Source organism: Piliocolobus tephrosceles, chromosome 21 (genome assembly GCF_002776525.5).
Source record: "Piliocolobus tephrosceles isolate RC106 chromosome 21, ASM277652v3, whole genome shotgun sequence".
NCBI lineage: Eukaryota > Metazoa > Chordata > Mammalia > Primates > Cercopithecidae > Piliocolobus > Piliocolobus tephrosceles.
In genome coordinates, this window is record NC_045454.1 from 33,804,727 (window position 1) to 33,831,919 (window position 27,193).

General features: G+C 50.0%; 1 protein-coding gene across 1 annotated transcript in view; it reads left to right on the plus strand.

Annotated features, from left to right (window-relative positions):
• The window catches only part of SUGP1 (SURP and G-patch domain containing 1), a 42,869-nt gene that overhangs the window by 8,874 nt on the left and 6,802 nt on the right, over positions 1 to 27,193 (plus strand). The window contains exons 3-8 of the mRNA XM_023229887.1: positions 1,923 to 2,026; positions 5,113 to 5,340; positions 7,343 to 7,466; positions 7,742 to 7,842; positions 8,801 to 8,924; positions 14,128 to 14,483. Coding sequence (XP_023085655.1) covers positions 1,923 to 2,026; positions 5,113 to 5,340; positions 7,343 to 7,466; positions 7,742 to 7,842; positions 8,801 to 8,924; positions 14,128 to 14,483 — 1,037 coding nt within the window. The remainder of the gene's footprint in view (positions 1 to 1,922; positions 2,027 to 5,112; positions 5,341 to 7,342; positions 7,467 to 7,741; positions 7,843 to 8,800; positions 8,925 to 14,127; positions 14,484 to 27,193) is intronic.

Here is a 27,193-nt window from a genome sequence, read left to right on the forward strand (position 1 = left end):
GAGATTGGAGCAGGATGGTGTGCTATAGTAGGAAATGGAAGAAGTAGAGTGTGTGCTGTGATCACAGCCTTATTTCCTCTGACTTCTAATTTAGAGAGCAAAATAAAGATATATACCAGTGTTAATGGTGGCTGTTGCAAAGTAGGTAGACTTTGTTGGGTTTTCCCATTCCTTTCTATGTTTCAGTTTTTCCTTTCTTTTTAGTTTTTTTGAAATGGTCTTACTTCGTCACCCAGGCTGGAGTGCAGTGGCATGATTGCGGCCCACTTCATCCTTGACCTCCTGGGCTCTGGTGATCCTCTGGAGTGCTGGGACTATAGGCACATGCCACCACACCCAGCTAATTTTTTGTATTGTTCGTAGAGATGGGGTTTTCTCCATGTTGCCCAGACTTATTTCAGTTTTTCTACATTTCAATTTTTTCCATAATGAGCCTCTATTACTTTTTTTTTTTTTTTTTAAGAAACATGATCTCACTCTGTTGCCCAGGCTGAAGTGCAGTGGCATGATCATATGTCACGGCAGCCTCAAACTCCTGGGCTCAAATGATTCTTCTGCCTCAGTCTCCTGAGTAGCTGGGATTATAGGGATGAGCCACTGTGTTTAGCCAAAGCTTGTGTTTCTTTATCCATGTGGGCCTGCAGCTCAGAGCTGGGGTCTGCAAGCATTTCTTCGGGCAACACACATTTCTAAGAAAATAGCCAAAACAATCTTGCTAGAAGAATCACAGGGCATTTTATATTTTATCTTCACCCTCTCCCTCTTTTTTTTTTTTTTTTTTTGCAAAGTATACGTTTTACTTTTTAAAAAATCTGTTTTTAACAAGTTAACACAAAGGCAAACCCAGGGGCCTAAATATATTTAATTTGGTTAAATATTAATCAAAGCTGGGCACAGCTGATACACTGTTGTCAGAGCTGCCCTTCATGCCTGTCAAAAAATGGCATTGGCTAGGAACAGTGTCACATGCCTTTAGTCCTAGCGACTTGGGAGGCTGAGGTGAGGACCATTGCTTGAGTCCAGGAGCTCAAGACCAGCCTGGGCAACATAGCAAGATCTTACCTCTACCAAAAAAAAAAATTAAAAAAATTAGCCAAGCATGGTGGCACAAGCTTGTAGTCCCTGTTATCACACCATTACACTCTGCACTTTAGCCAGGGCAACAGAGCAAGACCTTGTCTCTTAAAAATAAATAGGTCGGGCGCAATGGCTCACACTTGTAATCCCAACACTTTGGGAGGATGAGGTGGGAGGATCGCTTGAGGTTACAAGTTTGAGACCGGCCCAGCCAACAGAGCGAAACCCCATCTCTACTAAAAATACAAAAATTAGCCAGGTGTGGTGGCACATGCTTGTAATCCCAGCTGCTTAGGAGGCTGAGGCATGACAATCTCTTGAGCCTGGGTGGAGGAGGTCGCAGTGAGCCAAGATTGCGCCACTGCATTCCAGCCTGGATGACAGAATGAAACTCCATTTCAGATAGATAGATAGATAGATAGAGACGTGTATGCCCTGCCTTAGAGAACTCTAAGGTCTAGCAGGAGGACAGATGTAAGTCAGTAACAACCCAGATAATTAACTAGCAAGGGAGAACAGGTGCTGTGCGGAGAGAGCAGGAACCATCTTGTTGGAGGGCCATTTGAACCTGGAGGGTTAATATTCAGGCAGAGATAATACATGGAGTATTGCTCTTATCAGAACAAGATTGTTCCCAGCTTACCACACCGAAGCCTGCTGAGCACGCTTCGCAGTAGTCTCCTGAAATCTCTGGGGGCTAGTTTGGGGTCCCTGTAGGTGAGAGTGCTGGGGTGTGTTAGGGACTGTGATGGGCAAGGTGATGGCCTCATTCTCATCCTCGTCCTCTGGTGCCCTCACTACTTCTCTAGCCAGCTCACCCTCTCTGTCCTCTGTCTTGGTTCTAGAATCACAAATGCACACAACTCTTCCTGTGTTTCCAACAAGTTTGCCAACGATGGTAGCTTCTTGCAGCAGTTTCTGAAGTTGCAGAAGGCACAGACCAGCACAGGTGAGTGTAGCCCCCCCCTTCCCGGGTGCTGTCCTTGCATCACCCCCTGGGGTTGCTGGGCACGTGGGAAGTGACGGGTCCCACCTCAGACTCCTTCTGCTCACCCGTAATCATAGATCGCCCTCGTTCCACACATGCGTGCACCAAAGGCATAAATAAATAAATAATACATAAATTTTTCTTTTTTTTTTTTTTTGAGATGGAGTCTCACTCTGTCGCCCAGGCTGGAGTGCAGTGGCGCCATCTCAGCTCATTGCAAGCTCCGCCTCCTGGTTTCACGCCATTCTCCTGCCTCAGCCTCCTGAGTAGCTGGAACTACAGGTGCCTGCCACCACGCCCAGCTAATTAATTATTTTTAGTAGAGACAGGAGTTCACCATGTTAGCCAGGGTAGTCTCCATCTCCTGACCTCGTTATCCACCCACCTCGGCCTCCCAGAGTGCTGGGATTACAGGCGTGAGCCACCCCGCCTAGCCAATAATTTTTGTTTTTTTGAGACAGGGCCTCACTCTTGCTCAGATTAGAACGCAGTAGTGCAATCATAGTGCACTGCAGCCTCAACCTCTGGGGCTCAAGCAAACCTTCCACCTCAGCCTCCCTGCAGCTGGGGCTACAGGGTCATGCCACCACACCTGGCTAATTTTTGTATTTTTTGTAGAGTTGGGATTTCGCCATGTTGGTCACGCTGGTCTTGGACTCATAAGCTCAAGCAATCCACCTGCCTCAGCCTCCCAAAGTGTTGAGATTAAAGGCTGGGGCCACTGTACCCGGACCAAGTAATAAATACATAAATTAATACCAAAAGGGGCAGGCTGGGTGCAGTGGCTCACGCCTGTAATCCCAGCACTTTGGGAAGTGAGACGGGTGGATCACCTGAGGATAGGAGTTCGAGACCAGCCTGGCCAACCTGGTGAAATCTCATCTCCACAAAAATTAGCTGGGCGTGGTGGCAGGCGCCTGTAATCCCAGCTACTCAGGAGGCTGAGGCAGGAGAATCGCTTGAACCCAGGAGTTGGAGGTTACAGTGAGCCGAGATGGCGCCATTGCACTCCAGCCTGGGGGACAAGAGTGATACTTTGTCTCAAAAAAAAAAAAAAAAAAATTACCAAGATGGCAAATATAGACCCTGCCCTCAGTGTGCTTACCCTGTAGGAGCAGAGACAGATAAGTCAGATTTCAGTCTGGGGCAGGTGGAGCCATGATGAAGCCTTCCCCACACTTGTGGGACCACTTTGGGAGTTGGAGGCATCCCCAAGCTGGGTCAGCTTGAACCCGCTAGCCGGGGTGAGCAGGTCTTCTGCAGACAGGCTTTGCAGGGACACTGGGCTGACCTGAGACACCTGAGCTACATCAGAGAACAGCAGGTTCTGAGGACTGCTACTGCTGAGGTGCCGGGTGGGCAGGCAGCTGGGGGCACCCAACAGTGACCACTGGGGCACTAGTGTTCATTGGGTACCACCCCGTGTGCCAGGGAATGTGGACTTAGTGCCTGCCATGTCCCTTGCTCCGTACAAGCAGACGACGCCTGTGCTCTCAATCCTCTGGAGGGACACCTCTTTCTACCTCTGTTTGTCGTGTTTTCTTCTCTCAGAACTCATAGATGTCGGCTGGGTGCGGTGGCTCATGCCTGTAATCCTAGCACTTTGGGAGGCCGAAGGGGACAGGATCGCTTGAGCTTGGGAATTCAAGACCAGCCTGGGCAACGTGGCTAAATCTCTCTACAAAAAAAAATACAATTAGCCAGGCATGGCGGTGCATGCTTTTAGCCCCAAGTACTTGGGAGGCTGAGATGGGTGGATAGCTTTTGGGCCTGGGAGGCGGAGATGGCTCAAACCTGTAATCCCAGCCCTTTGGGCGGCTGAGACGAGCGGATCACGAGGTCAGGAGATCGCCAGCCTGGACAACCTAGCAAGAACCCATCTCTGCAAAAAAATAAAAATAAAATTAGCCAGTCATGGTGGTGGGCACCTGTAGCCCCAGCTACTCTGGAGGCTGAGCCGGGAGGATTGCTTGAGCCCAGGAGTTCAGGAGGTCGAGGCTGCAGTGAACCATGATTGCACCACTGCACTTCAGCCTGGGTGACAGAGTGAGACCCTGTCACTAAAAAAAAGATGAGGCCCCCAAGTGCAGAGCCAGCCTCTATCTAATGATCCGGGGGCCCTAGTCCTGTTCTCAGGGTGGTGAGCTGGCCAATTTCATGATGCTGCTCCCCACCGGACTCAGGGCTCTTCCTGAAGCTGTCACACACCAGCCCTGCCCCATCCCCTGCTTTGCTGTGGGTGCTTCTGCACTGTGGGTCCTCTAGACAGCAAGGTGTGGGCTAGAATGGCTGGTCTCCAGGTTTGCACCTGGACCCCTTGTCAGTGCCCCAGGGGATTCCCAGCCTTCCCCAGCGGTAGCAATGCCTGTGCAAAGAATGGGACCCCTGTCTATAGGTTGGTTGCCTACAGGTGTGCAGTGTGACAGGCCACGTGGATAAATCGTCACCCACGGAGCTTCTGCCCACGTCTCTTGATTTTGGGATTTAGTGACCAGAGCCCGTTGTTACTGGTGAGACAGCTGGTCCTCGACCTTTGTCAGGTTTCCTAGGGAACAGCTAAGAAATGTTAACCCAAGGCCAAATTCATCCTCGAATGAGGAAGGCTGGGGCTGGTTTGAGTCCCTTCCCCATCAGGTCTCAGGGTGAGAACACCCAGTAGTCTGGCCCTGGCCAGTCAGCCTGGCCACAGACCTCCAAGGGAATGGTTGTAAACTGGGATTCGGGGACTCGGGTCTTACCCGGCAGAACTGATGTTCTGTCCCCAGAACTGTCCCAGCCTGTGGGTGCAGCGCAATTGAGATGCCTCCAGCCAGAATGGCTCCCTGCAGAGCGCCAGGCTTCTTTTCTTCTGGCTGGGGAACTACAATGAGTCCTTTTGCTCTCTGCCTCACTGTCCCCATCTGTAAAATCAGGGTGGCCTCCTCTGAGCCCCTGAGTTCTGGAAGTCAAGGACCCAGCTTCCCCAGGGCCCACAGCACTTGGGTTAGGTCGGAAGCCGGGAGAGGTACCCTGCACCCTGAGTGTGCATATCCTTCCTTCTATACCAGATGCCCCACCCAGTGCTCCCAGCGCCCCTCCCAGCACACCCACCCCCAGTGCCGGGAAGAGGTCCCTGCTCATCAGCAGGCGGACAGGCCTGGGGCTGACCAGCCTGCCAGGCCCCATGAAGAGCTACTCCCACGCCAAGCAGCTGCCCGTGGCACACCGCCCAAGTGTCTTCCAGTCCCCCGATGAGGACGAGGAGGAGGACTATGAGCAGTGGCTAGAGATCAAAGGTAAGTTGTGGGAGCTGCTGCTCCCCCACCACCAGTGCCCGTGCTCTAGCAGGTGGGATCTGTGGTGGGCAGGGCAAATGCTGCCGGGGGCGTGGGTGCTTTGGGTTGAGTTGCAGCCACCAGGTCTCCGAGCTGAGCCTTGGGCCCTCTGGGGTGAGGAGAGCAAAGGAGGGTGAGGGGCAGGGCTGGGGTGTTGCTGGGCATCAGCGCGTGGGCTTCATCTTGGGAGCAGCAGGATCCATCTTCCACTCACACAGCGGCTTACCCAGCCAGGGCAGGGGCGCACGCCCTTCTCGCATATGCTCCAAAAGGGCATCCTCACATACCTTCTTGGAGGAGCTTCTAGGGCTCTTCAGCTGAGCCCTGGAGGCCCGAAGCACTGCCCCAACCATGGGTTACCTGTCCCCCGAGTTTAGGCCAGAGGTATGAGCCGCAGGTTGGAGGGTGCTCTCTCCTATTCCTGGGAAAGGACGGTCACTGGTCATGGGCGAGCTTGTCCAGATCCCCCACCGTAGGAGGGCAAAGGGGGTGGCTGTGGTGACAGCATTGCTAGCAAGTCTAGCCCCATCCACATTCAGAATGAGGCCCCGTGACACCTGAACTGCGTGGAGGGCTGGCTGGTGAGGTCACGTCACCCTGACAGCACAGACTGAAGCGACCGTGGAGTTGTGCCATGACAGCTTTGAGACCCCTTGCTTCTGGCTGTGTGTCCGAGCAGATCAGAGGCCAGCCTGGCCCCCGGGCCATTAGTCAGAATGGAGCTGGTGTGTGTCCTTTCCTTAGAGAGGTTCCCCAACAGCTCCAAGGGTACCCTGTTGGGAACTGCTGCAGTACAAGGGGTATCGGGCGTCTCGAGGCCCTTGAATTGAAGCTCATTATGGCCCACTGTCTGCGTGGCCTGAGAAACCCACCTGTTCCTGTAAACAGCAACCAGGTCAGGATTGTTGCTGGGCCCGTGGCAGGAGGGCGACCTAGAGTGAAAGATGGTCATGGAATGCCCTTGGGACCTCACAGCGGCCCTCGCTGGGCCACACACTCCCCACCTCTCCCCGATTCCCAGCAGCCCAAGCAACAAGGGGAATAAGATTAGCCGCAGGTCTGGCATGTTGCCCAGTTGCCAGGTACTTGCTGGCAGTGAGAAATTTCTCCTGTGCATCTCCTACAAGGGCTGCGATCTGTGTAGTAGCTGACAAACTCAGCCTCGGAAACAAGCCAGGGAAAAAATGCAAAAGCAGGTTCCACGTGGCTCAGTGGGGAGGCTAATCCATATATAAAAATATATCTTTATAGCTCTGTTCACTGAAAAGGCCCCGAGATAATGATTAAGCCCGTGGCATTGAGCATCCCTAGCGCCCAGATGCTGGTCTGGAGACGCAGTTTCTCATGGAAACCGACTTCTTGGAGAAGTGGCTGGCTCTGGGTCTGGGCAGGAAGTGTATGAGATGATCTTGGAGCGCCCTGTCCCGGCAGATGGCAAGGAGGCCATCAGAGACTCCTGGGGCCATGTCCAGAGCCCACAGGAGCCAGCTTGAAGAGGCTCCACCGGCTGCAGAGCTTCTATGACACTAATTGCCATGGATCGAAACCCACCCAGTGTGTTTAAATCAGAGCTCATAATGGTATTTTTAAAAAAAGGATGTGTCATCTTTGAAGGATGAAAGGGAACCGATGTGTTATGCTGAAAACTGGTAAAGAAAGAAAAGAATTAAGCATTTCCCCCCCAACAACCAGGGGAAGCTGGATATATTTTCTGCTAGCTTCCCGCCTGGAGCTCACCACAGCCTCACACACTTCTCTCCCACCCAGTGTGTCTCACCAAGACAGTGAGACCAACTCCCCCCTCATCATGGTGTTTTATGCCTGGACTCGGGACGCCTGACAGCCTCCTGCATCTCACACTCTTCTCCCCCCACCCCCTCTGTCGTTGTGGTCCGTAGAGAGAGTGTGCCTATTGACTGTGGGGTGTGTGAGTTGAACCCCAGTACTGACAGCCTCCTTAAAGTTTCACCCCCAGAGGGAGCCGAGACTCGGAAAGTGATAGAGAAATTGGCCCGCTTTGTGGCAGAAGGAGGCCCCGAGTTAGAAAAAGTAGCTATGGAGGACTACAAGGATAACCCAGCATTTGCGTGAGTATCTCCGGGGAAGGGAAGGCCGTGCTGTTGAATGAATTTGCTGCACAGTTGCACGTGCGGGGCTGGTTGCTTGCTAGCGTGGGCCGGATACTGTTCCGAGCGTTTTCTGATTCTCACTAAAAGTGACGAGTGGCTCCCATGTGGCACGGAGACTTGCTTTTGGGTCGCTGCTCGCCAGCCTGCCTTTTTTTGTGCAATAGAAGCTGCAGGGATACGCCTGTCACAGATACTCATTTTCCCCTCTCTTCTGCAAACTTCCTCATCTCCAGATTTTTGCACGATAAGAATAGCAGGGAATTCCTCTACTACAGGAAGAAGGTGGCTGAGATAAGAAAGGAAGCACAGAAGTCACAGGCAGCCTCTCAGAAAGGTAGGTGGACAGAGTGGGCGGGAGGTTCTGGGGAGGCCTGTGGACATACCGTGCCCCAGTGTGGAATCGGGGTTCCTGGAGGCGCTGGAGTGGCACTGTGTGGCACTGGTGGTTGAGGTCTGTATTCTCCCAGGCATCTGGGGTCACTCTGGGAATGGGTCTGACACCACCTTCCCCCTCAGTGCTCCAAGGACCTGGTGAAGCCTGAGTGTCAGGCCACATGTGTGGGGTACGTGGGTGCTCTTGGAGATCGAGGTCACTCCTGGGAAATCAGTTCAGGGCAGTACCCTGGGTAGAGGGGGCTTTTGCTTGTTGGTTCTTTGTTACGTTAACAAGTGTTAATCAGCCCCAGCTTCCTTCTGGGCACTGAGGACAGGGCAAGGCAAGTGTAGTGTACGGCTGAGGACCTGGGGGACAGACACTGTCAGCTGATGCAATTCGGATGGGGTGAATTTCAAGGGAAGGGGAAATACTGGCTGGTCTTCGACTGTGATGACATAAAATCCCAGCCAAGTGTTAGTGGGTGGGGGGGATTGATGTTCAGGCCAAGCACAGGCTGCAGAGGTTTGTTCCTTGTGTTCCCTGTGGCTCTGTGCCCTGAGCCTCTCCCCAGGAGAGGAGGCCCAACAGCACCCCCCAGCCATGTGACCTGGGGTGCTCCCATCTCCCCTCCTACCCCACCCAGACCTGCTGTCACGTTTGGATCCTTTGTCCCGGCTCGTGTCCCAGGCCCTCTTGACCTCCCTTGTTGGACGGGGTTGGGGGGGCAGGGGGCGGGGGCTGGAGGTGTGTTATGAACTCTGGCGTCTGGTCCCAGTGCAGTAATCTGATTCCCATTTGCCTGTTTCTCTTTGCATCATTCCTAAAACAAACCCCACTTGTTGCCCTTGGGGTTCTTAGCAGAAATTAGGCTGTTGGGTGTGGTGAGTTGAGCCCAGTACTGACAGCCTGCTTAAAGTTTCACCCCCAGAGGACGAAGAGGTCAAGAACCTTGCAGAAAAGTTGGCCAGGTTCATAGCGGACGGGGGTCCCGAGGTGGAAACCATTGCCCTCCAGAACAACCGTGAGAACCAGGCATTCAGGTAAGGGGAGCCCTGCCAGGGAGGTGACCGTCATCTTGGCCACAGCCCCCCTGCAGGGGAGGACACTGGATCAGCAGAGTCCAGCCACTTGCTGGGGTCCCACTGTGAGACGCTGGCAGGTCTAAGAGTCTCTGACCCCAGAGCCTGGCTCTGCCTCCCCATAGGCATGTCCCACACGCACACCAGCACCCCTGGGTGGTCTCTGAGGCAGGTGCACGGGGCCTTTGGGGCCTTTGTGTCTTTTAGGTACCTCATGGAGAAAGTCTCTAGCACTTGCCCAGTTGCCTTTGGGACACACAGCAGCCCTTGACCAGGGGCAGGTCAGGCTCTCAAGTGGAAATTCACAGTAGTGTTTATGTTGTGTACGTTCTCAGGGTCTCCCCTTTATGACGAGGGAAGTGGCAGGGAATGGGGAACTTTAGAATCGATAGGGGGGAACACCCAGCCTATATGTGAGTTCCACAGAAGGGTGGGTGCATGACAAGCAGCCTAGCCTCCCTGCCATCCCCCGCCATGCGGTCGCACCCTAGCCCCAGTGGCTGGGTCTATGTTCACTGGCTCATCAATTCATTGGGTGGGTTTGGCACTTGCTCTGTGCCCGGGGAGGCGGGTGGGTGCCTGGGGGATGTGGGGGTGACGTGCCCATGAGATTACACAAGCCCCGACTCAGTCATTGAGGAGGTGTGACAGCACATGACAAAGTCCTGGAGCAGCAGCTCTCTGGGCTGGTTGATTCAGCAGACTTCATCACAGATGGGGCAACTGTGCTTTTTGTGGTCACTGGCCAAGATCGTGGAGGGTGGGCAGACATGGCCAGGCCAGGTCCAGGCAGACGAGGGCAGTGGGCCACCCTTGGGAGATGGGACTGAGGGAACGTGGGGGCTGGGAACAGGGAGGGTCAAGGCTCAGCTGACCCAGTGGATGGGGACAGGGAGAGGGGCTGCTGGGAATTCAGGTGTGCCCCAGTCTGGTACCTCTGTGTCTGGGAGCCTGTGTTGGGGTCATGGATTGTTTGGGCCTGGAGTTCAGGAGAGGGATCTGCCTGGGACCGGAGCGCCCCCCAGGTGTCCTGAATCTGGGACTTGCCCTGGGGACCATTGAGTTGTTGGCCACACCTCAAGGTTAGGTCACTAGTCTCCTCCAAGTCATTGTGTCTTTCCTTCATTTGCCTGATTAAGGCTATATAAACAAGAAACCTAGTTTGCTGTCATTGTAGGTAGACACTGACTGTGAAACCTTTTCAAAGGAGAAGCAGGCAAGGATATGGAATTCTGTCCAAGGCCCAGAGCCTGGTGGCTCTGCCTGGTCAGAGGGGTCCAGGGCCCAGTCGCTGCAGCCTAGCCTCTCCCCAGATGTCAGAACTGAGAGATGCTATTGGTGCAGGTGGCCCCGGCCATCCTGTGTGTCCTTTCTGTTCCAGGGTATTGCTGACAGGCGCCCAGCTTGTCAGGTGTGGCTGTTGGGGAGGCCAGGCTGGTTGAGGTTGCCTGGGGTGGGTACCCTGGGCAGCCAGAGGAGTTGAGGCTGAAGGAAACTCGTCCCCACACTCACTGCAGAACTATAGCCAGACCAGGAAAGAACTGGGCGGGTCAGGGGGGACGACCAGGTATTCAGGCCCCTGCAGGGCATGCAGGTTTGCGCCTGTGTTTAATCTCCATGTAGGGTCAGATATGAGGCAGCCCCAAAGCACAGAAATGCTGGTTCGACCCACGTGGTTGGCAGACCTCCCCTCACCCCCAAATCTAACAGCCACCTCATGTGGCCACTCCTGGCCCTTCCCTGTCACGCCTGTGGGCCAGGCACACCCCAGCCACTTTGGGAAACAATTCTTAACCAACTGCATGGCTATAAAGAAGCTGGAGGCCTGGTGTGGTGGTTCACGCCTATAATCCCAGCACTTTGGGAGGCCGAGGCAGGTGGATCACCTGATGTCAGGAGTTCGAGAACAGCCTGGCCAACATGGCGAAACCCCATCTCTACTAAAAATATAAAAATTTATTGGGCATGGTGGCGTGCGCCTATAATCCCAGCTACTTGGGAGGCTGAGGCAGGAAAATCGCTTGAACCCAGGAGGCAGAGGCAGCCGAGATCGTGCCATTGCACTCCAGCCTGGGTGACGGAGCAAGACTCCATCTCAAAAAATAAAAAATGAGGCCGGGCGTGGTGGTTCACACATGTAATCCCAGCACTTTGGGAGGCCGAGGCAGGTGGATCACCTGAGGTCGAGAGTTCAAGACCAGCCTCACCAACGTGGAGAAACCCCATCTCTACTAAAAATACAAAATTAGCCAGGTGTGGTGGCACATGCCTGTAATCCCAGCTACTCAGGAGGCTGAGGCAGGAGAATGGCTTGAACCCGGGAGGTGGAGGTTGCGGTGAGCCGAGATCACGCCACTGCGCTCCAGCCTGGGCAACAAAAGCAAGACTCTGTCTTGAAAAACAGACAAACAAATAAAAATGAAAAGCTGGAAACGCCCATCCCTTGGACTAGTCATTCTCGCATTTCTGAGATACATCCTGGAAATCATGTCAATAGAGCATCAGCTATAGTAATGAAAAGTCAGTAGGCTGGGCGTGGTGGCTCACGCCTGTAATTCCAGCACTTTGGGAGGCTGAGGCAGGCAGATCACGAGGTCAGGAGATCAAGACCATCCTGGCTAACATATGGTGAAACCCCGTCTCTACTAAAAAATACAAAAAAAAAAAAAAGCCAGGTGTGGGTGGTGGGCGCCTGTAGTCCCAGCTAGTCGGGAGGTTGAGGCAGGAGAATGGTCTGAATCCGGGAGGCAGAGCTTGCAGTGAGCCGAGATCACGCCTCTACACACCAGCCTGGGCAATAGCGAGACTCCATCTCAAAAAAAAAAAAAGAAAAGTCAGTGACACAGTGTCCAGCCTCTGTGGGCTAAATCAGCGCATCTCCCCAGTGGAGTACGCCGCCTTCAGAAGGCACCCATGTGAGCCAGCAGCCCAGCATGAGGAAACTGAGGCAAGGTCAGTCAGTGAACATGCTTCCACTCTTCTAACAGGAAAGGCTTATGTCATCAGCTTCAGGCAGAAATTTTTTTAAAAACTGGGATATGTAAAATAGGATCACAGCTCTATTAAGATTTATTAAGGTAAATCTTTGTTGAAACTGACAGGAAACACCTTAACAGTGGTTATCACTGGACTCAGGGTGGGATTAGTTCCACCAGAGGGGAGCCTTAGTGGTGCACCCAGCCCTGTTCTAGATGGGGTGGGGGGGTCTCCACTTTCTCCCTCTCATGGGGGTCCACCATTGGGTGCCATTGTAACCTCCTCCCCAAGACGGGCAGACCCTCCAGGGGACTGTGATGCATCCTTGGGCCATCCTGGAGGACATTCAGGGTGAAGCACCAGCTGAGGCCAGGAAGGTGCCCCCACACCCCCACGCCCGCTTAGCCTTGGCAAGTGAGCCTCCACAGCTTGGCCTCAAATCTGTGTCTGAACTCACCCGGCTGTCAAGTATCTTTTCCAAATCTGACCAACTGTTCCCTTCCCTCCTGAACAGTTGTGGCTTTTACCTCTTAATTTGTACAAATGTCCCTCACTGAGTCACACTTGTACCATGACCCAGGATTACAGAGAAGATGCTGCTGTCTCCTGTCCTTCTGTCCCACCCTCCTGAGGTACCGGATATTAGCAGGGCCGTAGACACACAGGCTCACGTAGAAATTGTCTAAGGGGTCTCTTGCTGCTGGTTCACTATTTATTTATTTATCGTAGTTTTTTGAGATGGAGCCTCACTCTGTCGTCTAAGCTGGAGTGCAGTGACCCAATCTTGGCTCACTGCAACCTCCGCTTCCCAGGTTCGAGCGATTCTCCTGCCTCAGCCTCCTGAGCAGTTGGGACTACAGGCGCATGCCACCAGGCCCAGCTGATTTTTGTATTTTTAGTACAGATGGGGTTTCGTCATGTTGGCCAGGCTGGTCACGAACTCCTGACCTCAGGTGATCTGCCCACCTCGGCCTCCCAAAGAGCTAGGATTACAGGCGTGAGCCACTGCGCCTGGTCTCTGTCTTACACAAAAGGACTTCACAGCATGCTTGACCCTTTAGTTCACATTAGTAGCATGCCTTGGTGCAGTGACCATCCCTCCAGATTCACAAGTGCAGGTCCAGCCCCATGTTGTTCAGCACTGTAACATGCGTTCAGGGCTGCACACGTGTTCGGTTCTCTCCCAGTGTTCTGCCATGTGGAACTTGGCCATGACTCTTCCTTTTAGCATAGACCTCAAAGACAGTCTTGTGGCTGGGCGTGGTGGCTCACGCCTGTAATCCCAGCACTTTGGGAGGCCGAGGCAGGTGAATCACGAGGTCAGGAGATCGAAACCATCCTGGCTAACGCGGTGAAACCTCGTCTCTACTAAAAATACAAAAAATTAGCCGGGCATGGTGGCAGGCTCCTGTAGTCCCAGCTACTCAAGAGGCTGAGGCAGGAGAATGGCGTGAACCCAGGAGGCGGAGCTTGCAGTGAGCCGAGATCACGCCACTGCACTCCAGCCTGGGCAACAGAGCGACACTCTGTCTCAAAAAAAAAAAAAAAAAAAGTCCTGTGGACTGGCGATGTGTACAGTCTGAGAGGCGCCAGTAGGTGCGGAACCCAGCTGTGAACCAGCGCCACCTGCTCTGTTCCTCAGGCTGGGTAGGGACTGAGAAGACCTGTGCTCCTGGCCTTACTGGAAGCCACACTGCCCTGAGGCTGCCTGCCCCCATAGGAAGTGAAAATCAGCTACTTGTTCTGTTCTGATATTCAGTGTCTCAAAGATGCATTTGAGAGGCCATTGGGATCAAGACAAGTCCCTCTGCCCTGTCTCATGTCTGGTGTCTCCCCACAATCTCAGATTTCTTGGTGTGAATGTCTCGCCTTTCCCAGGCCCTGGGGAAGGGTGTGAGGGTCCCTGCCCTTTCCCTTTGTAGCAGGGTAAACAATGACAGTTTGATGGGTGCCTGATAAATACAGGGTGAGGATTGGAGTGACCCACAGTTCAAAGGAAGGGCATCAGGCCACCATAATCAGAAGCCACTGCCAGGAGGCCTGGCAGGGCAGGAGGTTGTGGTGGAGACGGTGATCATGACATGACCCTGGCCAACGTGGGCACTCAAGGCCAGAACTGCTCCTGCCCAGAATCAGGTACAGGGCCTCGGGCCCAGCTGACAATGCACCCCCCAACTCTCCTTTGCAGCTTTCTTTACGAGCCCAACAGCCAAGGGTACAAGTACTACCGACAGAAGCTGGAGGAGTTCCGGAAAGCCAAGGCCGGCTCCACAGGCAGCCTCACAGCACCCGACCCCGGCCTGAAGCGCAAGTCCCCTCCTGAAGCCCTGTCAGGGTCCTTACCCCCAGCCACCACTTGCCCCGCCTCATCCACGCCTATGCCCACCGTCATCCCTGCTCCAGCTGCCCCTGGGAAGCCAGCCTCCGCAGCTACCGTGAAGAGGAAGCGGAAGAGCCGGTGGGGGCCTGAAGAGGATAAGGTAGAGCTCCCACCTGCTGAGCTGGTGCAGAGGGACGTGGACGCCTCTCCCTCACCTCTGTCAGGTGGGCAGACCCCCTCCCCCTCCCTCTGTTGGAAGGCTCTGGTTTCTTCACTGAGCATGATGTCTTCAAGGTTCATCTACATTGTAGATTGTGTCAGAATTTCATTCCTCCTTTGGCCACATCTTCCACTGTGTGTACATACCACATTTGGCTTATCCAGTCATCTGTGAATGAACTCTTAGGTTGTTCATACCGCTTGGCTATTGTGAATAATACTGCTGTGAATCCACTTTCAGTTCTCTTATCAGTATACCTAGGTGTGGAATTGCTGGGCCTATTGCACTTCTGCCTTTTTTTTTTCTTTTTTTTTTTTTTGACATGGAGTCTTGCTCTGTTGCCCAGGCTGGAGTGCAGCGGCGCAATCTCGGCTCACTGCAAGCTCCGCCTCTGGGGTTCACGCCATTCTCCTGCCTCAGCCTCCCAAGTAGCTGGGACTACAGGTGCCCGCCACCACGCCCACCTAATTTTTGTATTTTTTAGTAGAGACAGGGTTTCACCATGTTAGCCAGGATGGTCTCGATCTCCTGACCTTGTGATCCACCTGCCTCAGCCTCTGAAAGTGCTGGGATTACAGGTGTGAGCCACTGCTCCCAGCCCACCTTCCGGGTTCAAGTGATTCTCCTACTTCAGCCTCTGGAGTAGCTGGGACTACAGGCGCACACCATTATGCTCAGCTAATTTTTGTATCTTTTTTTTAGTAGAGGCAGGATTTCACCATGTTGACCAGGCTGGTCTTGAACTCCTGACCTGAAGTGGGCCACCAGGCCTGGCCTTGCCCAGTTATTATAGAAACAAGGTATCATAGTGTGTTTACCCAGGCTGGTCCTGGACTCAAGCCATCTTCCTGCCTCAGCCTCTCAGAGTCCTGAGTTTCCAGGCGTGAGCCATTGCACCCAACCTCCTTTGCCCATTTTAAAGTTGGGTTGTTTGTGTTGTTGGGTTGTACGAGTTCTTTTATAGATTCTGGATATTAACCCCCTCATTGGCTACGTGATTTGCAAATACTTTCTCTCATTTTATGGGTTGTCTTTTCACTTTAGTAATTAGTGTCTTTTGATGCATACAATTTTTAAATTTTCTTTTTTAATGTGGCCAGAAAGATCTTTTTTTTTTTTTTTTTTTTTTTGAACTGAAGGCAGACCTTCCAGGGGGCAGCAGTGCCAGGGAGGGGGCAAGTGATTATGTAGTCTCCCAGTACCTGCTGTAATCCAGCCCTCCCTAGAAATGGAATTTTAATGAAGTCAAATTTATCTATTTTTTCTTCTGTGGTTTATGCTTTTGGTATCATTTTTAAGGAACCATTGCCAAATCCGTGCATGAAAATTTGCCCCGTGTTTCCTTCCGAGAGTTTCATACCTTTAGCTCGTAAATTTAGGTCTTTAGCCTATTGGTTTTTTTTTTTTTTTTTTTTGAGACAGGGTCTCACTCTGTCACCCAGGCTGGAGTTTAATGGCTACTTACTGCAGCCTCGACCTCCCCAAGCTCAAGTGATCTTCCCGCCTCAGCCTCCCAAGTAGGTGGGACTACAAATGCATGCCAGCACACCTGGCTAATTTTTGTACTTTTTGTAGAGATGGAATTTCACCATGTTGCCCAGGCTGGTCTTGAACTTGTGAGTTCAAGCAGTCCTCCTGCCTTGTCCTCCCAAAGTGTTAGAATTATAGGCATGAGCCACTGCACCCAGGGTCTTTGGTCCATTTTGAGTTAATTTTTCCAATTTTATTCTTTTTTTTTTTTTTGAGACAGGGTCTCTGACACACAGGTTGGAGTGCAGTGGCATGATCACAGCTTACTGCAGCCTTGACCTCCCGGGCTCAATTGATTCTCCTGCCCCAGTCTCCCAAGTAGCTGGGACTACAGACGTGCTCTTCCATGCCTGGCTAATTTTTGCATTTTTTGTGTCGATACAGGGTTCCACTAAGTTGCCCAGGCTGGTCTCAAACTCCTCGCCTCAAACAATCTTGCCACCTTGGCCTCCCAAAGTGCTGGGATTACAGGCATGAGCTACTGCACGCGGTCTGTTTGGATTCTTTAGGGTTTTCTATATTTAAGTTTGTGTTATCTGCAAACAGAAATAGTCTTACAGGTTTTTTTCCAACTTGGATACTTATTTCTTTTTCTGTCTAATTCCTCTGGCTAGAACTTCTAGTACTGTATTGAATGGAAATGGTCGAAGTGTGCATCCTTGTCTTGTTCCTGATCTTAGGGGGAAAGCTTTCAGCCTTTTACCAGTCTGTGAAATGTATGATGTGTGGGTGTATGATGTTAGCTGTATGTTTTTATATATGGACTTTATTGTGTTGAGGAACTTCACTTCTTTTTGGTCTTTTTTTTTTTTTTTTTTGAAACAGAGTCTTTCTGTGATGCCCAGGCTGGAGTGATGTGATCTCAGCTCACTGCAACCTCTGCCTCCTGGGTTCAAGCAATTCTCCTGCCTCAGCCTCCCTAGTACCTGGGACTACAGGTGCCCGCCACCACGACTAGCCAATTTTTGTGTTTTTGGTACAGACAGGGTTTCACCATATTGGCCAGGCTGATCTCGAACTCCTGACCTCAGGTGATCTGCCTGCCTTGGCTTCCCAAAGTGCTGGGATTATGGCGTGAGCCGGCAGACCTGGCTGGAAATTCACTTCTGTTCCTAGTTTATCGAGTGTTTTTATCATGAAAATGTTTTAGTTTTTGTCAGATGCTTTTTCTACATCAATTAAAATAGGCCAGGCACGGTGGCTCACGCCTGTGATCCCAGCACTTTGGGAGACTGAGGTGGGCAGATCACTTGAGACCAGGAGTTCAAGACCAGCCTGGCCAACATGGTGAAACCCCATCTCTCCCAAAAAAAAAAAATTAGTCGGGTGTGGTGACACACGCCTGTAATCCCAGTTACTTGGGAGGCTGAGGCAGGAGAATCTCTTGAACCTGGGAGGCAGAGGTTGCAGTGAGCCGAGATTGCGCAACTGCACTCCAGCCTGGGCGACAGAGTGAGACTGAGTCTCCAAAAAAAAAGTAAATAAATACATAAAATCATCATGTGGTTACTTTCCTTCATTCTATTAATTTGGTATATTACATGGATTGATTTTCAAATGTTGAGCCATCCTTGCATTATGGGGATAAATCCCACTTGGTCATGGTGTATAATCCTTTCATATGCTGCTCAATTTGGTTTCCTAGTATTTTATTGAGGATTTCTACATCTGTTTTCATAGGAATATTCAATTGTATTTTTTCTTTCATTTTTGAGATGGAGTTTTCCTCTTTGTTGCCCTGGCTGGAGTGCAATAGCGAGATCTCAGCTCACTGCAACCTCTACCTCCTGGGTTCAAGCGATTCTCCTGTCTCAGCCTCCTGAGTAGCTGGGATTACAGGCGCCCACCACCACACCTGGCTAATTTTTGTAATTTTTGTAGAGAAGGGTTTCACCATGCTGACCAGGCTGGTCTCAAACTCCACGTTGGCCTCCCAAAGTGCTGGGATTACAGGCGTGAGCCACCACGCCCGGTTTATTTTTCTTTCTTTGTAGTATCTTTGTCTGCCTCGGGTATCAGGCTAATCCTAGCCCCATATATTAAGTTTGGAAATGTTCTCTCTTTTGTTTTTTTGGAAGAGTTTGAGGAGAATTGGTATTATTATTATTATTATTATTATTTTGAAACAGGAGTCTTACTCTGTCACCCTGGCTGGAGTGCAGTGGTGCAATGTCAGCTCCCTGCAACCTCCACCTCCCAGGTTCAAGCAATTCTCCTGCCTCAGCCTCCTGAGTAGCTGGGATTACAGGCACCTGCCACCATACCAGGCTAATTTTTGTATTATTAGTAGAGATGGGGTTTTGCCATGTTGGCCAGGCTGGTCTTGAACGCTTGACCTCAAGTGATCCGCCCACCTCAGCCTCCCAAAGTGCTGGGATTACAGGCATGAACCACTGCACCCGGTTTATTTCTTCTTTTAAATGTTTGCTTTACCAGTGAAGCTATCTGATTCTTGGCCTTTTTTTATTGGAAGGTTTTTTCAAATCCTGTTTTGATCGCCTTGCTTGTCTATTCAGATTTTCTATTTCTTCTTGTGTTTGATGGTTTGTGTTTCTAGGAATTTGTTCACTTCATCTAAATTACCTAATTTGTTAGGGCACAGTTTATTGTATTTTCTTATGGTCCTTTTAACTTATGTCATATTTTTAGTCATTAGTTACAGCCCCTCCTTCATTTCTGGTTTTAGTAATTGAGTCTTCTCTCATTTTTTTTGTAGTTTAACCAAAAAGATTTGTCACTTTTGTTGATCTTCTTTTTTTTTTTTTTGAGATGGAGTCCTGCTTTGTCGCCCAGGCTGGAGTGCAGTGGTGGTGCGATCTCGGCTTACTGCAAGCTCTGCCTCCCGGGTTCACACCATTCTTCTGCCTCAGCCTCCTGAGTAGCTGGGACTACAGGCGCCCACCACTGCACCCGGCTATTTTTTTGTATTTTTAGTAGAGACAGGGTTATCACTGTGTTAGCCAGGATGATCTCGATCTCCTGACCTCGTGATCTGCCAGTCTCAGCCTCCCAAAGTGCTGGGATTACAGGCGTGAGCCATCGCACCCGGCCCTTGTTGATCTTTTCAGAGAACCAACTTTTGGTTTCATAGATTTTTTTCCATTGTATTTTTAGTCCTCATTTTCTTTTTTTTTTTTTTTTTTTTGAGGCGGAGTCTGGCTCTGTCACCCAGGCTTCAGCGCAGTGGCCAGATCTCAGCTCACTGCAAGCTCTGCCTCCCAGGTTCCCACCATTCTCCTGCCTTAGCCTCCCGTGTAGCTGGGACTACAGGCGCCCGCCACCTCGCCCGGCTAGTTTTTTGTATTTTTTAGTAGAGACGGGGTTTCACCGTGTTAGCCAGGATTGTCTTGATCTCCTGACCTTGTGATCCACCGGTCTCGGCCTCCCAAAGTGCTGGGATTACAGGCTTGAGCCACCGCGCCCGGCCTTAGTCCCCATTTTCTTATCCTCACTCTAAATTTTATTATTTTCTTCTCTCTGTTAGCTTTGGATTTAGTTTGATCTTCTTTTTCTAGCTCACTAAGCTGTACACTTAGGTTATTGGTTTTAGATCTTCTTGGCTCACTGCAACCTCCACTTCGTGGGTTCAAGCGATTCTCCTGCCCCAGCCTCCCGAGTAGCTGGGATTACAGGTGGGCGCCCCCACGCCCGGCTAATTTTTGTATTTTTAGTAGAGACAGGGTTTCACCATGTTGGTCAGGCTGTTCTTGAGCTCCTGACCTTGTGATCTGCCCACCTCGGCCTCCTAAAGTGCTGGGATTACAGGCATGAGCCACCAGGCCTGGCCTCTTTCTTTCTTAAAAAAAAAAAAAAAAATGATTGTTATATATATTAACTGATAGATTGACTTTGTCAGTAACCTATAATAAACTTCTCTTCAAATGCTACTTTCAGAAATACAGTTTCCTTAAAAATAAAAATAACAAAACTATGTATAGCAAAGAGTTTTTTTGTTTTTTGCCTTTGAGACAGAGTCTTGCTGTTTTGTCCAGGCTGGAGTGCAGTGGCACAATCTTGGCTTACTGCAGCCTCCGCCTACCAAGTTCAAGCGATTTTCCTGCTCAGCCTCCAAGTAGCTGGGATTATAGGTGTCCACCACCATGCCCAGCTAATTTTTATATTTTTAGTGGAGATGGGGTTTCGCCATGTTGGCCAGGCTGGTCTTGCACTCCTGGCCTCAAATGATCCTCTTGCTTCTGCCTCCCAAAGTGCTGGATTACAGGTATGGGCCACCGTGCTTGACTTAGCAAGAATGTACATTGATTATCTAAACATTAAAAATAATAATGCAAGCACACCCAGTTCTCCTTGTATAATTTATGTACCATCACCAGTTTCTGCTCCTTCCCTCTCTCCTTGCCCACAAGAACTTTTAGCCCTTCTCCATCACTTAGGAGTCACAGGAAACTGAAGGGTAATTTCCTAGGGGTCTCCAACAAATCTCAGTGTGCTACCATCTCTTCCATTCTTCTTGTGTGATGGCAGGTCACATCTGCCAGTCTACCACCTTCTTAAAATTCTAGAAGAGAAGCAGAGCAGAAGTTCATGCTACTCTTAGATCTCCAGACATCTCTTAGATCTCCAGACATAAAGTTCCTATCACCCACACCCACCGAGAGTAGGGGTTGGGGGTCGAGTACATGGCCCTTATATTTTTCCTAACTCCTCTCAGTTCCTTGTATTCTTCTTGACTTGAAGGATTTTTTAATATGAAGAGTCGAATAGGGCGAGGTATGGGGGAAGGGGCGCGGAGCTTCCATGCCCTCCCTGGGCATGCCACCCTCCAGGGACCTCCATGAGTTCTGCTGTCTGGAACCTCCTTTTTTTTTTTTTTTTTGAGGCAGAGTCTCCCTCTGTCTCCCAGGGTGGAGTACTGTGGCACTATTTCGGCTCATTGCAACCTCTACCTCCTGGGTTCAAGCGATTCTCCTGCCTCAGTCTCCCGAGTAGCTGGGACTACAGGTGCCCACCACCACGCCCAGCTAATTTTTGTAGTTTTAGTGGAGAATGAGGTTTCACCAAGTTGGCCAGGCTGTTCTTGAACTCCTGACCTCGGATGATCCGCCTGCCTCAGCCTCCCAAAGTGCTAGGATTATAGGCATGAGCCACCATGCCCAGCCCACGCCCAGATAATTTTTGTATTTTTAGTGGAGACGGGATTTCACAATGCTAGCTAGGCTGGTCTCAAAGTCCTGACCTCAAGTAATCTCCCCGCCTCGGCCTCCCAAAGTGCTGGGATTACAGGTGTGAGCCACCACGCCCGGCCCTGTATGACAACATTTTGGTCAGTGCTGGACTGCATTTATGACAGTGGTCATTTTTAAAATTGTTATAATCATAAGATTATAGTACAGTATTTTTACTGTACCTTTTTTATATTTAGATACATAAATACTTACTGTGTTTCTTTACAGGTTTGTAGTTGGGGAGCAACAGGCTATACAGTTGTCCCTTGAACAACATGGGGGTTGGGACCCCAAACCCTGTGCGGTTGAAAATCTGAATATAGGCCGGGTACGGTGGCTCATGCCTGTAATCCCAGCACTTTGGGAGGCCGAGGTGGGCAGATCAAAAGGTCAGGAGTCCGGTACCAGCCTTACCAACATGGCGAAACCCTGTCTTTACTAAAAATACAAAAATTAGGCCGGGCACAGTGGCTCACGCCTGTAATCCCAGCACTTTGGGAGGCCGAGGCGGGCAGACCATGAGGTCAGGAGGTGGAGACCATCCTGGCTAACACGGTGAAACTCCGTCACTACTAAAAATACAAAAAGAAATTAGCCGGGCTTGGTGGTGGGAACCTGTAGTCCCAGCTACTCAGGAGGCTGAGGCAGGAGAATGGTATGAACCTGGGAGGCGGAGCTTGCAGTGAGCCGAGATCGTACCACTGCACTCCAGCCTGGGTGACAGAGCGAGACTCTGTCTCAAAACAAAACAAAAAAAAAACAACCAAAACAAATAGCCGGGCTTGGTGGCACACGCCTGTAATCCCAGCTACTCAGGAGGCTGAGGCAGGAGAATTGCTTGAACCCGGGAGGTGGAGGTTGCAGTGAGCCGAGATTGTGCCATTGCACTCCAGCCTGGGTAACAGAGCGAGACTCCATCTCAAAAAAAAAAAGAAAAGAAAATCTGAATATAAACTTGTTTATTTTGAGGCAGGGTCTCTCTCTGTTTCCCAGGCTGGAGTGCAGTGGTATAATCACAGCTCACTGCAGCCTCAACCTCTTGAGCTCAAGCTTATCTTTTCACCTTAGCCTCCCAAGTAGCTGAGACTATAGCCCCGTACCAGCATGCCTGGCTAATTCTTTAATTTTTTGTAGAGACAGGGTTTCACCACATTGCCCAGGTTTGTTTCAAAACTCCTGAGCTCAAGTAGTCTGCCCACCTTCAGCCTCTGCATGTAACTTTTGACTCCTCAAAAATAGCCTACTGTTTTTTTTTTTTTGAGATGGAGTCTCGCTCTGTCACCCAGGCTGGAGTGCAGTGGTCGGATCTCGGCTCACTGCAAGCTCCGCTTCCCGGGTTTACGCCATTCTCCTGCCTCAGCCTCCCGAGTAGCTGGGACTACAGGTGCCCGCCACCTCGCCCAGCTAGTTTTTTTGTATTTTTAGTAGAGATGGGGTTTCACTGTGTTAGCCAGGATGGTCTTGATCTCCTGACCTTGTGATCCGCCCGTCTCGGCCTCCCAAAGTGCTGGGATTACAGGCTTGAGCCACCACGCCCGGCCAACCTACTGTTGACCAGAAGCCTTGTGTCCAGACAGCCTTGTGTTACACAGACAGGCAGTCTGTGTAACTTTATGGTAACATAAACAGTTGATTAACATGCTTTTTATATGTTATATGCATTGTGTACTGTATTCTTAAAGTAAGCTAGAAGAAAGAAAATATTACTAAGAAAATCATAGGAAAAATTAGCCAGGCTGGGTGGTGTGCACCTATAGCTCTAGATACTCAGGAGGCTGAGGCAGGAGGAACACTTGAGTCCAGGAATTTAAATCTGCATTGAGTTATGATAGTGCCATTGCACTCCAGCCTGGATGACAGAGGGTCCAAACAGAGCATCCAGACAGACCCTGCCTATTTATTTATTTATTTATTTATTTTTGAGACAGAGTTTGACTCTATTGCCCAGGCTGTAGTGCAATGGCATGATCTCGGCTCACTGTAACCTTCGCTTCCCGAGACCCTGACTGTTTTAAAAAAAGAAAAGGAAGGAAGAGAAAATATATTGACTATTTATGAAGTGGACATGGATCACTACAAAAGTCATCTTCGTCAATGTCACATTGAACAGCTAAGGAGGAGGAAGAGTAGGGGTTGGTCTTGCTGCCTCAGAGGTGGAAGAGGTGGAAGGAGAGACAGGCAGTCTGTGTAACTTTATGGGAATATCTCACGATTTCTGCCTGACTTTCTTTTTCATTTCCCTAAAAATGTTTATATACAGTATTGTTCCTTCTTCTACCATTTACACTTAGTTTCAGTGCCCATGTCTTGGGTCTGTGTCATAAAAGAAGTCAAAAACAGTCTCGAATAATGAGAATCCTCCTACCAGATTGTCATTTTCTTTTCTGGTACTGCTGCTGCTTCTCTGGCTTCTTCCTCATCATCTGGCACTCGTTCAGAAGCACTCCTTTCCATCAGCCGTCTTCTGTTAATTTCTTCAGTGTGGTATATGTTAGCTTTTCTACTTTTAATTAATTAATTACTTTTTGATTTGGAGTCTTACTCTGTTGCCCAGGCTGGAGTGCAGTGGCGCGATCTCAGCTTACTGCAGCCTCTGCCCCTCTGTTTCAAACGATTCTCATGCCTCAGCCTCCTGAGTAGCTGGGATTACAGGCGTGCACCACTATGCCTGGCTAAGTTGTTGTGCTTTTTGTAGAGATGGGGTTTCACCATGTTGCCCAGGCTGATCTCGAACTCCTGACTTCAAGTGATCTGCCCACCTCAGCTTCCCAACGTGCTAGGATTACAGGTGTGAGCCACCTCGCCTCGCCTGTGTTTTGAGACCAGTATTACTCTGTCACCCTGGCTGGAGTGAAGTGGCACAATCTTGGCTTACTGCAGCCTCCACGCTCCCATCTCAGTCTCCCAAGCAGCTTGGATTACAAGTGTGGTGCCATCATGCTGGGCTAATTTTTGTATTTAGTAGAAACAGGGTTTCACCGTGTTTCCCAGGCTGGTCTCTTACTCCTGAGTTCAAATGATCCACCTTCCTCAGCCTTCCAAAGTGCTGGGATTACAGGTGTGAGCCACTTCACCCGGCCTATTTTTGTTGGGTTTTTTTTTTGGCTTTTTTTTGGAGATGGAGTCTTGCACTGTCGCCCAGGCACATGCCACCACAGCCAGCTAGTTTTGTATTTTTAGTGGACATGCGGTTTCGCCATGTTAGCCGGTCGAACTCCTGACCTCAGGTGATCCACCTGCCTTGGGCTTCTGAAGTGCTGAGATTATAGGCGTGACCCACCATGTCCGGCCAGACCTACTTTTTAAGATTTTTATTTTTAATTTTTTATAGAGACAGTCTTGCTATGTTGCCCAGGCTGGACTCAAACTCCTGGGTTCAAGTGATCTGCCTGCCTCAGCCTCCCAAGCATTTGGGACCACAGACATGAGCCACCCACTTCCAGATTGTTAGTTCTTAAATTTCTCCAAGATCTATCTCTTGAAATCCCTCACCCTCTACCCTTTTTTGCTGTCTCTACAATCTCTTTCGTGATTTCCTTCATGGGCTCTGTTATAAATCCCATGAAGTCATGCACATCTGAAGACAGTTTTCTCCAGCAGGAATTTATTGTTTCAGGCTTGATGGCCTCTTCAGTAGTGTAACCCTTCCAGACTTCAGTAATGTTCACTCTGCTGAAGTTCTCTTCTGTAGCTTTGATAATCCTTTTCCATAGAGTATGTGTGTAATGAGCCTTGAGGGTTTTTACGACCCCCCAATCTAGAGGCTGAAGTAGAGACCTTGTTTGGAGGCAGTAGATCACTTTGATGCTTTCAGTGTTAAACTCATGAAGTTCTGGGTGGCCAGGGGCATTGTCCAATATCAAAAGAACTTTAACAAGCAGTCACTAGCAAGGTACTTCTGATTTCAGGGGCAAACCAATCTAGAAAAATAATTTTTGTTGTCCAGGCCTTTTTACCTCCTGCCTTGGCCTCTCAAAGTGTTGGATTATAGGTGTGAGCCACCATGGCTGTTCTGCCCTGGCTTTCTTGTATAACCAGAAGACTGGCAGCTAGTGTTTATCTTTTCACTTCAAGGCTCAGGGGTTAGCAGCTTCATAGGTAAAGGCCGCCCTGATCATAAACCCAACTGCAATTGCACAAAACAGTAGTGTTGTCCTGCCTTAAGTTCTGGTGCTTGGCCAGGCATGGTGGTTCATGCCTGTAATCCCAGCACATTGGGAGGCCGACGCGGGCAGATCACTTGAGGCAGGAATTGAGATCAGCCTGGGCAACATGAGAAAACCCCATCTCTACAGAAAAACACAAAAATTAGCTAGGTATGTGGCGGTGTGCACTTGTAGTCGCAACTATTCGGAAGGCTGAGGCGAGAGGTTTGCTTGAGCCTGGAAGATTGAAGCTGCAGTGAGCCACGTTCACGCCATTGCACTCCAACCTGGACAACAAATTCCGATGTTGGCTCCTCTTCCTTACTAATAAATGTCTTTTTTGGCTCCCCGACTCCCCCACCCCAAATAGGGCACTTATGTCTGCATTAAAGAACGTGTTTGAGGCTGGGCACAGTGGCTCATGCCTGTGATCCTAGCTCTTTGGGAGGCCAATGTAGGTGGATAACTTGAGGTGAGGAGTTTGAAACCAGCCTGGCCAACGTGGTGAAACCTCATCTCTACTAAAAATACAAAAAATTAGCTGTGTGTAGTGGCAGGCTCCTGTAATCCCAGATACTCGGGAGGCTGAGGCAGGAGAATCGCTTGAACCCAGGAGGCAGAGGTTGCAGTGAGCCAGGATCACTCCACTGCACTCCAGCCTGGGTGAGACTCCATCTCAAAGAAAAACCTGTTTGAGCATATACGTATCTTTCCTTCTCAATGATTTTCTTAATGGCATCTGGGAACTCATCTGCCACCTCTGGGTGGGCAGAAGCTGTTGCTCCTGTTATCTTGACATCTTTTTAAAGCCAAACCTCTTTCTAAACTTATCAAACCATCCATTACTGCCATTACATTCTCCAACTTTCAATCCTTTGCCATCCTTTTGTTCTGAATTGTCACATAGTGACTTTACTTCTTTCTTAAATTGTATGACACACCCTGTAGCTGTGTCATTCTGTAGGTGTGTCTTTCTGATATCAGTCCTATACACATAAAAACTGCATTTTCAAAATGAGATAAAAAGTTACTTCACAGAAAGTACAAGGTTGACATAGCTACAACAGCTTCACCAATTTCCTTTTCTGTTTTTTGTTTTGTTTTGTTTTGTTTTTTACAATGGTCCTTATGCTGGATTCATTTATCTTGAAATGGTGGGCAACTGCAGTTGCAGACCTCAATCTATGACACATATCAAACAATTCAACTGTTTCTGGTAATGTTTTGAGTTTTCTCTGCTTCTTGGGAGCACTTCCGCCATCACTAGTGGCACTTTTTTTGAGAGGGAGTCTTGCTCTGTCACCCAGGCTGGAGTGCAATGGCACACTCTAGGCTCACTGCAACCTCCTCCTGGGTTCAAGCAATTCTCCCTCAGCCTCCCGAGTAGCTGGGACTACAGGTGCTTGACTAGTGGCACTTTTTATGGGACCCATGATGTTATTCAAGGTTTACTATATTGCACTAAACCCAAAAAATACTTGAGAACTCTGAGAGATGTCTCTACTGCAATATGCAATTTACTAAAGGGACAAACAGCTCACGCAGAGATGATTAGCATCACGTGGTGTTTTAAGCAGATATTCTCAACACTTGAGCTCATTACAATAGCAACAGGAGGTTACAAAATGATTACAGTAGTACAGTGTGCACTACAGCTAATGTTATGCAGTTAAGATTTAATCTGCTGGGTGTGGTGGCTTACACCTGTAATCCCAGCACTTTGGGAGGCTGAGGCGGGCAGATCATAAGGTTGGAGTTCGAGACCAGCCTGGCCAATATTGTGAAACCCCATCTCTACTAAAAATACAAAACTCGGCTGGGCTTGGTTGCTCATGACTGTAATCCCAGTACTT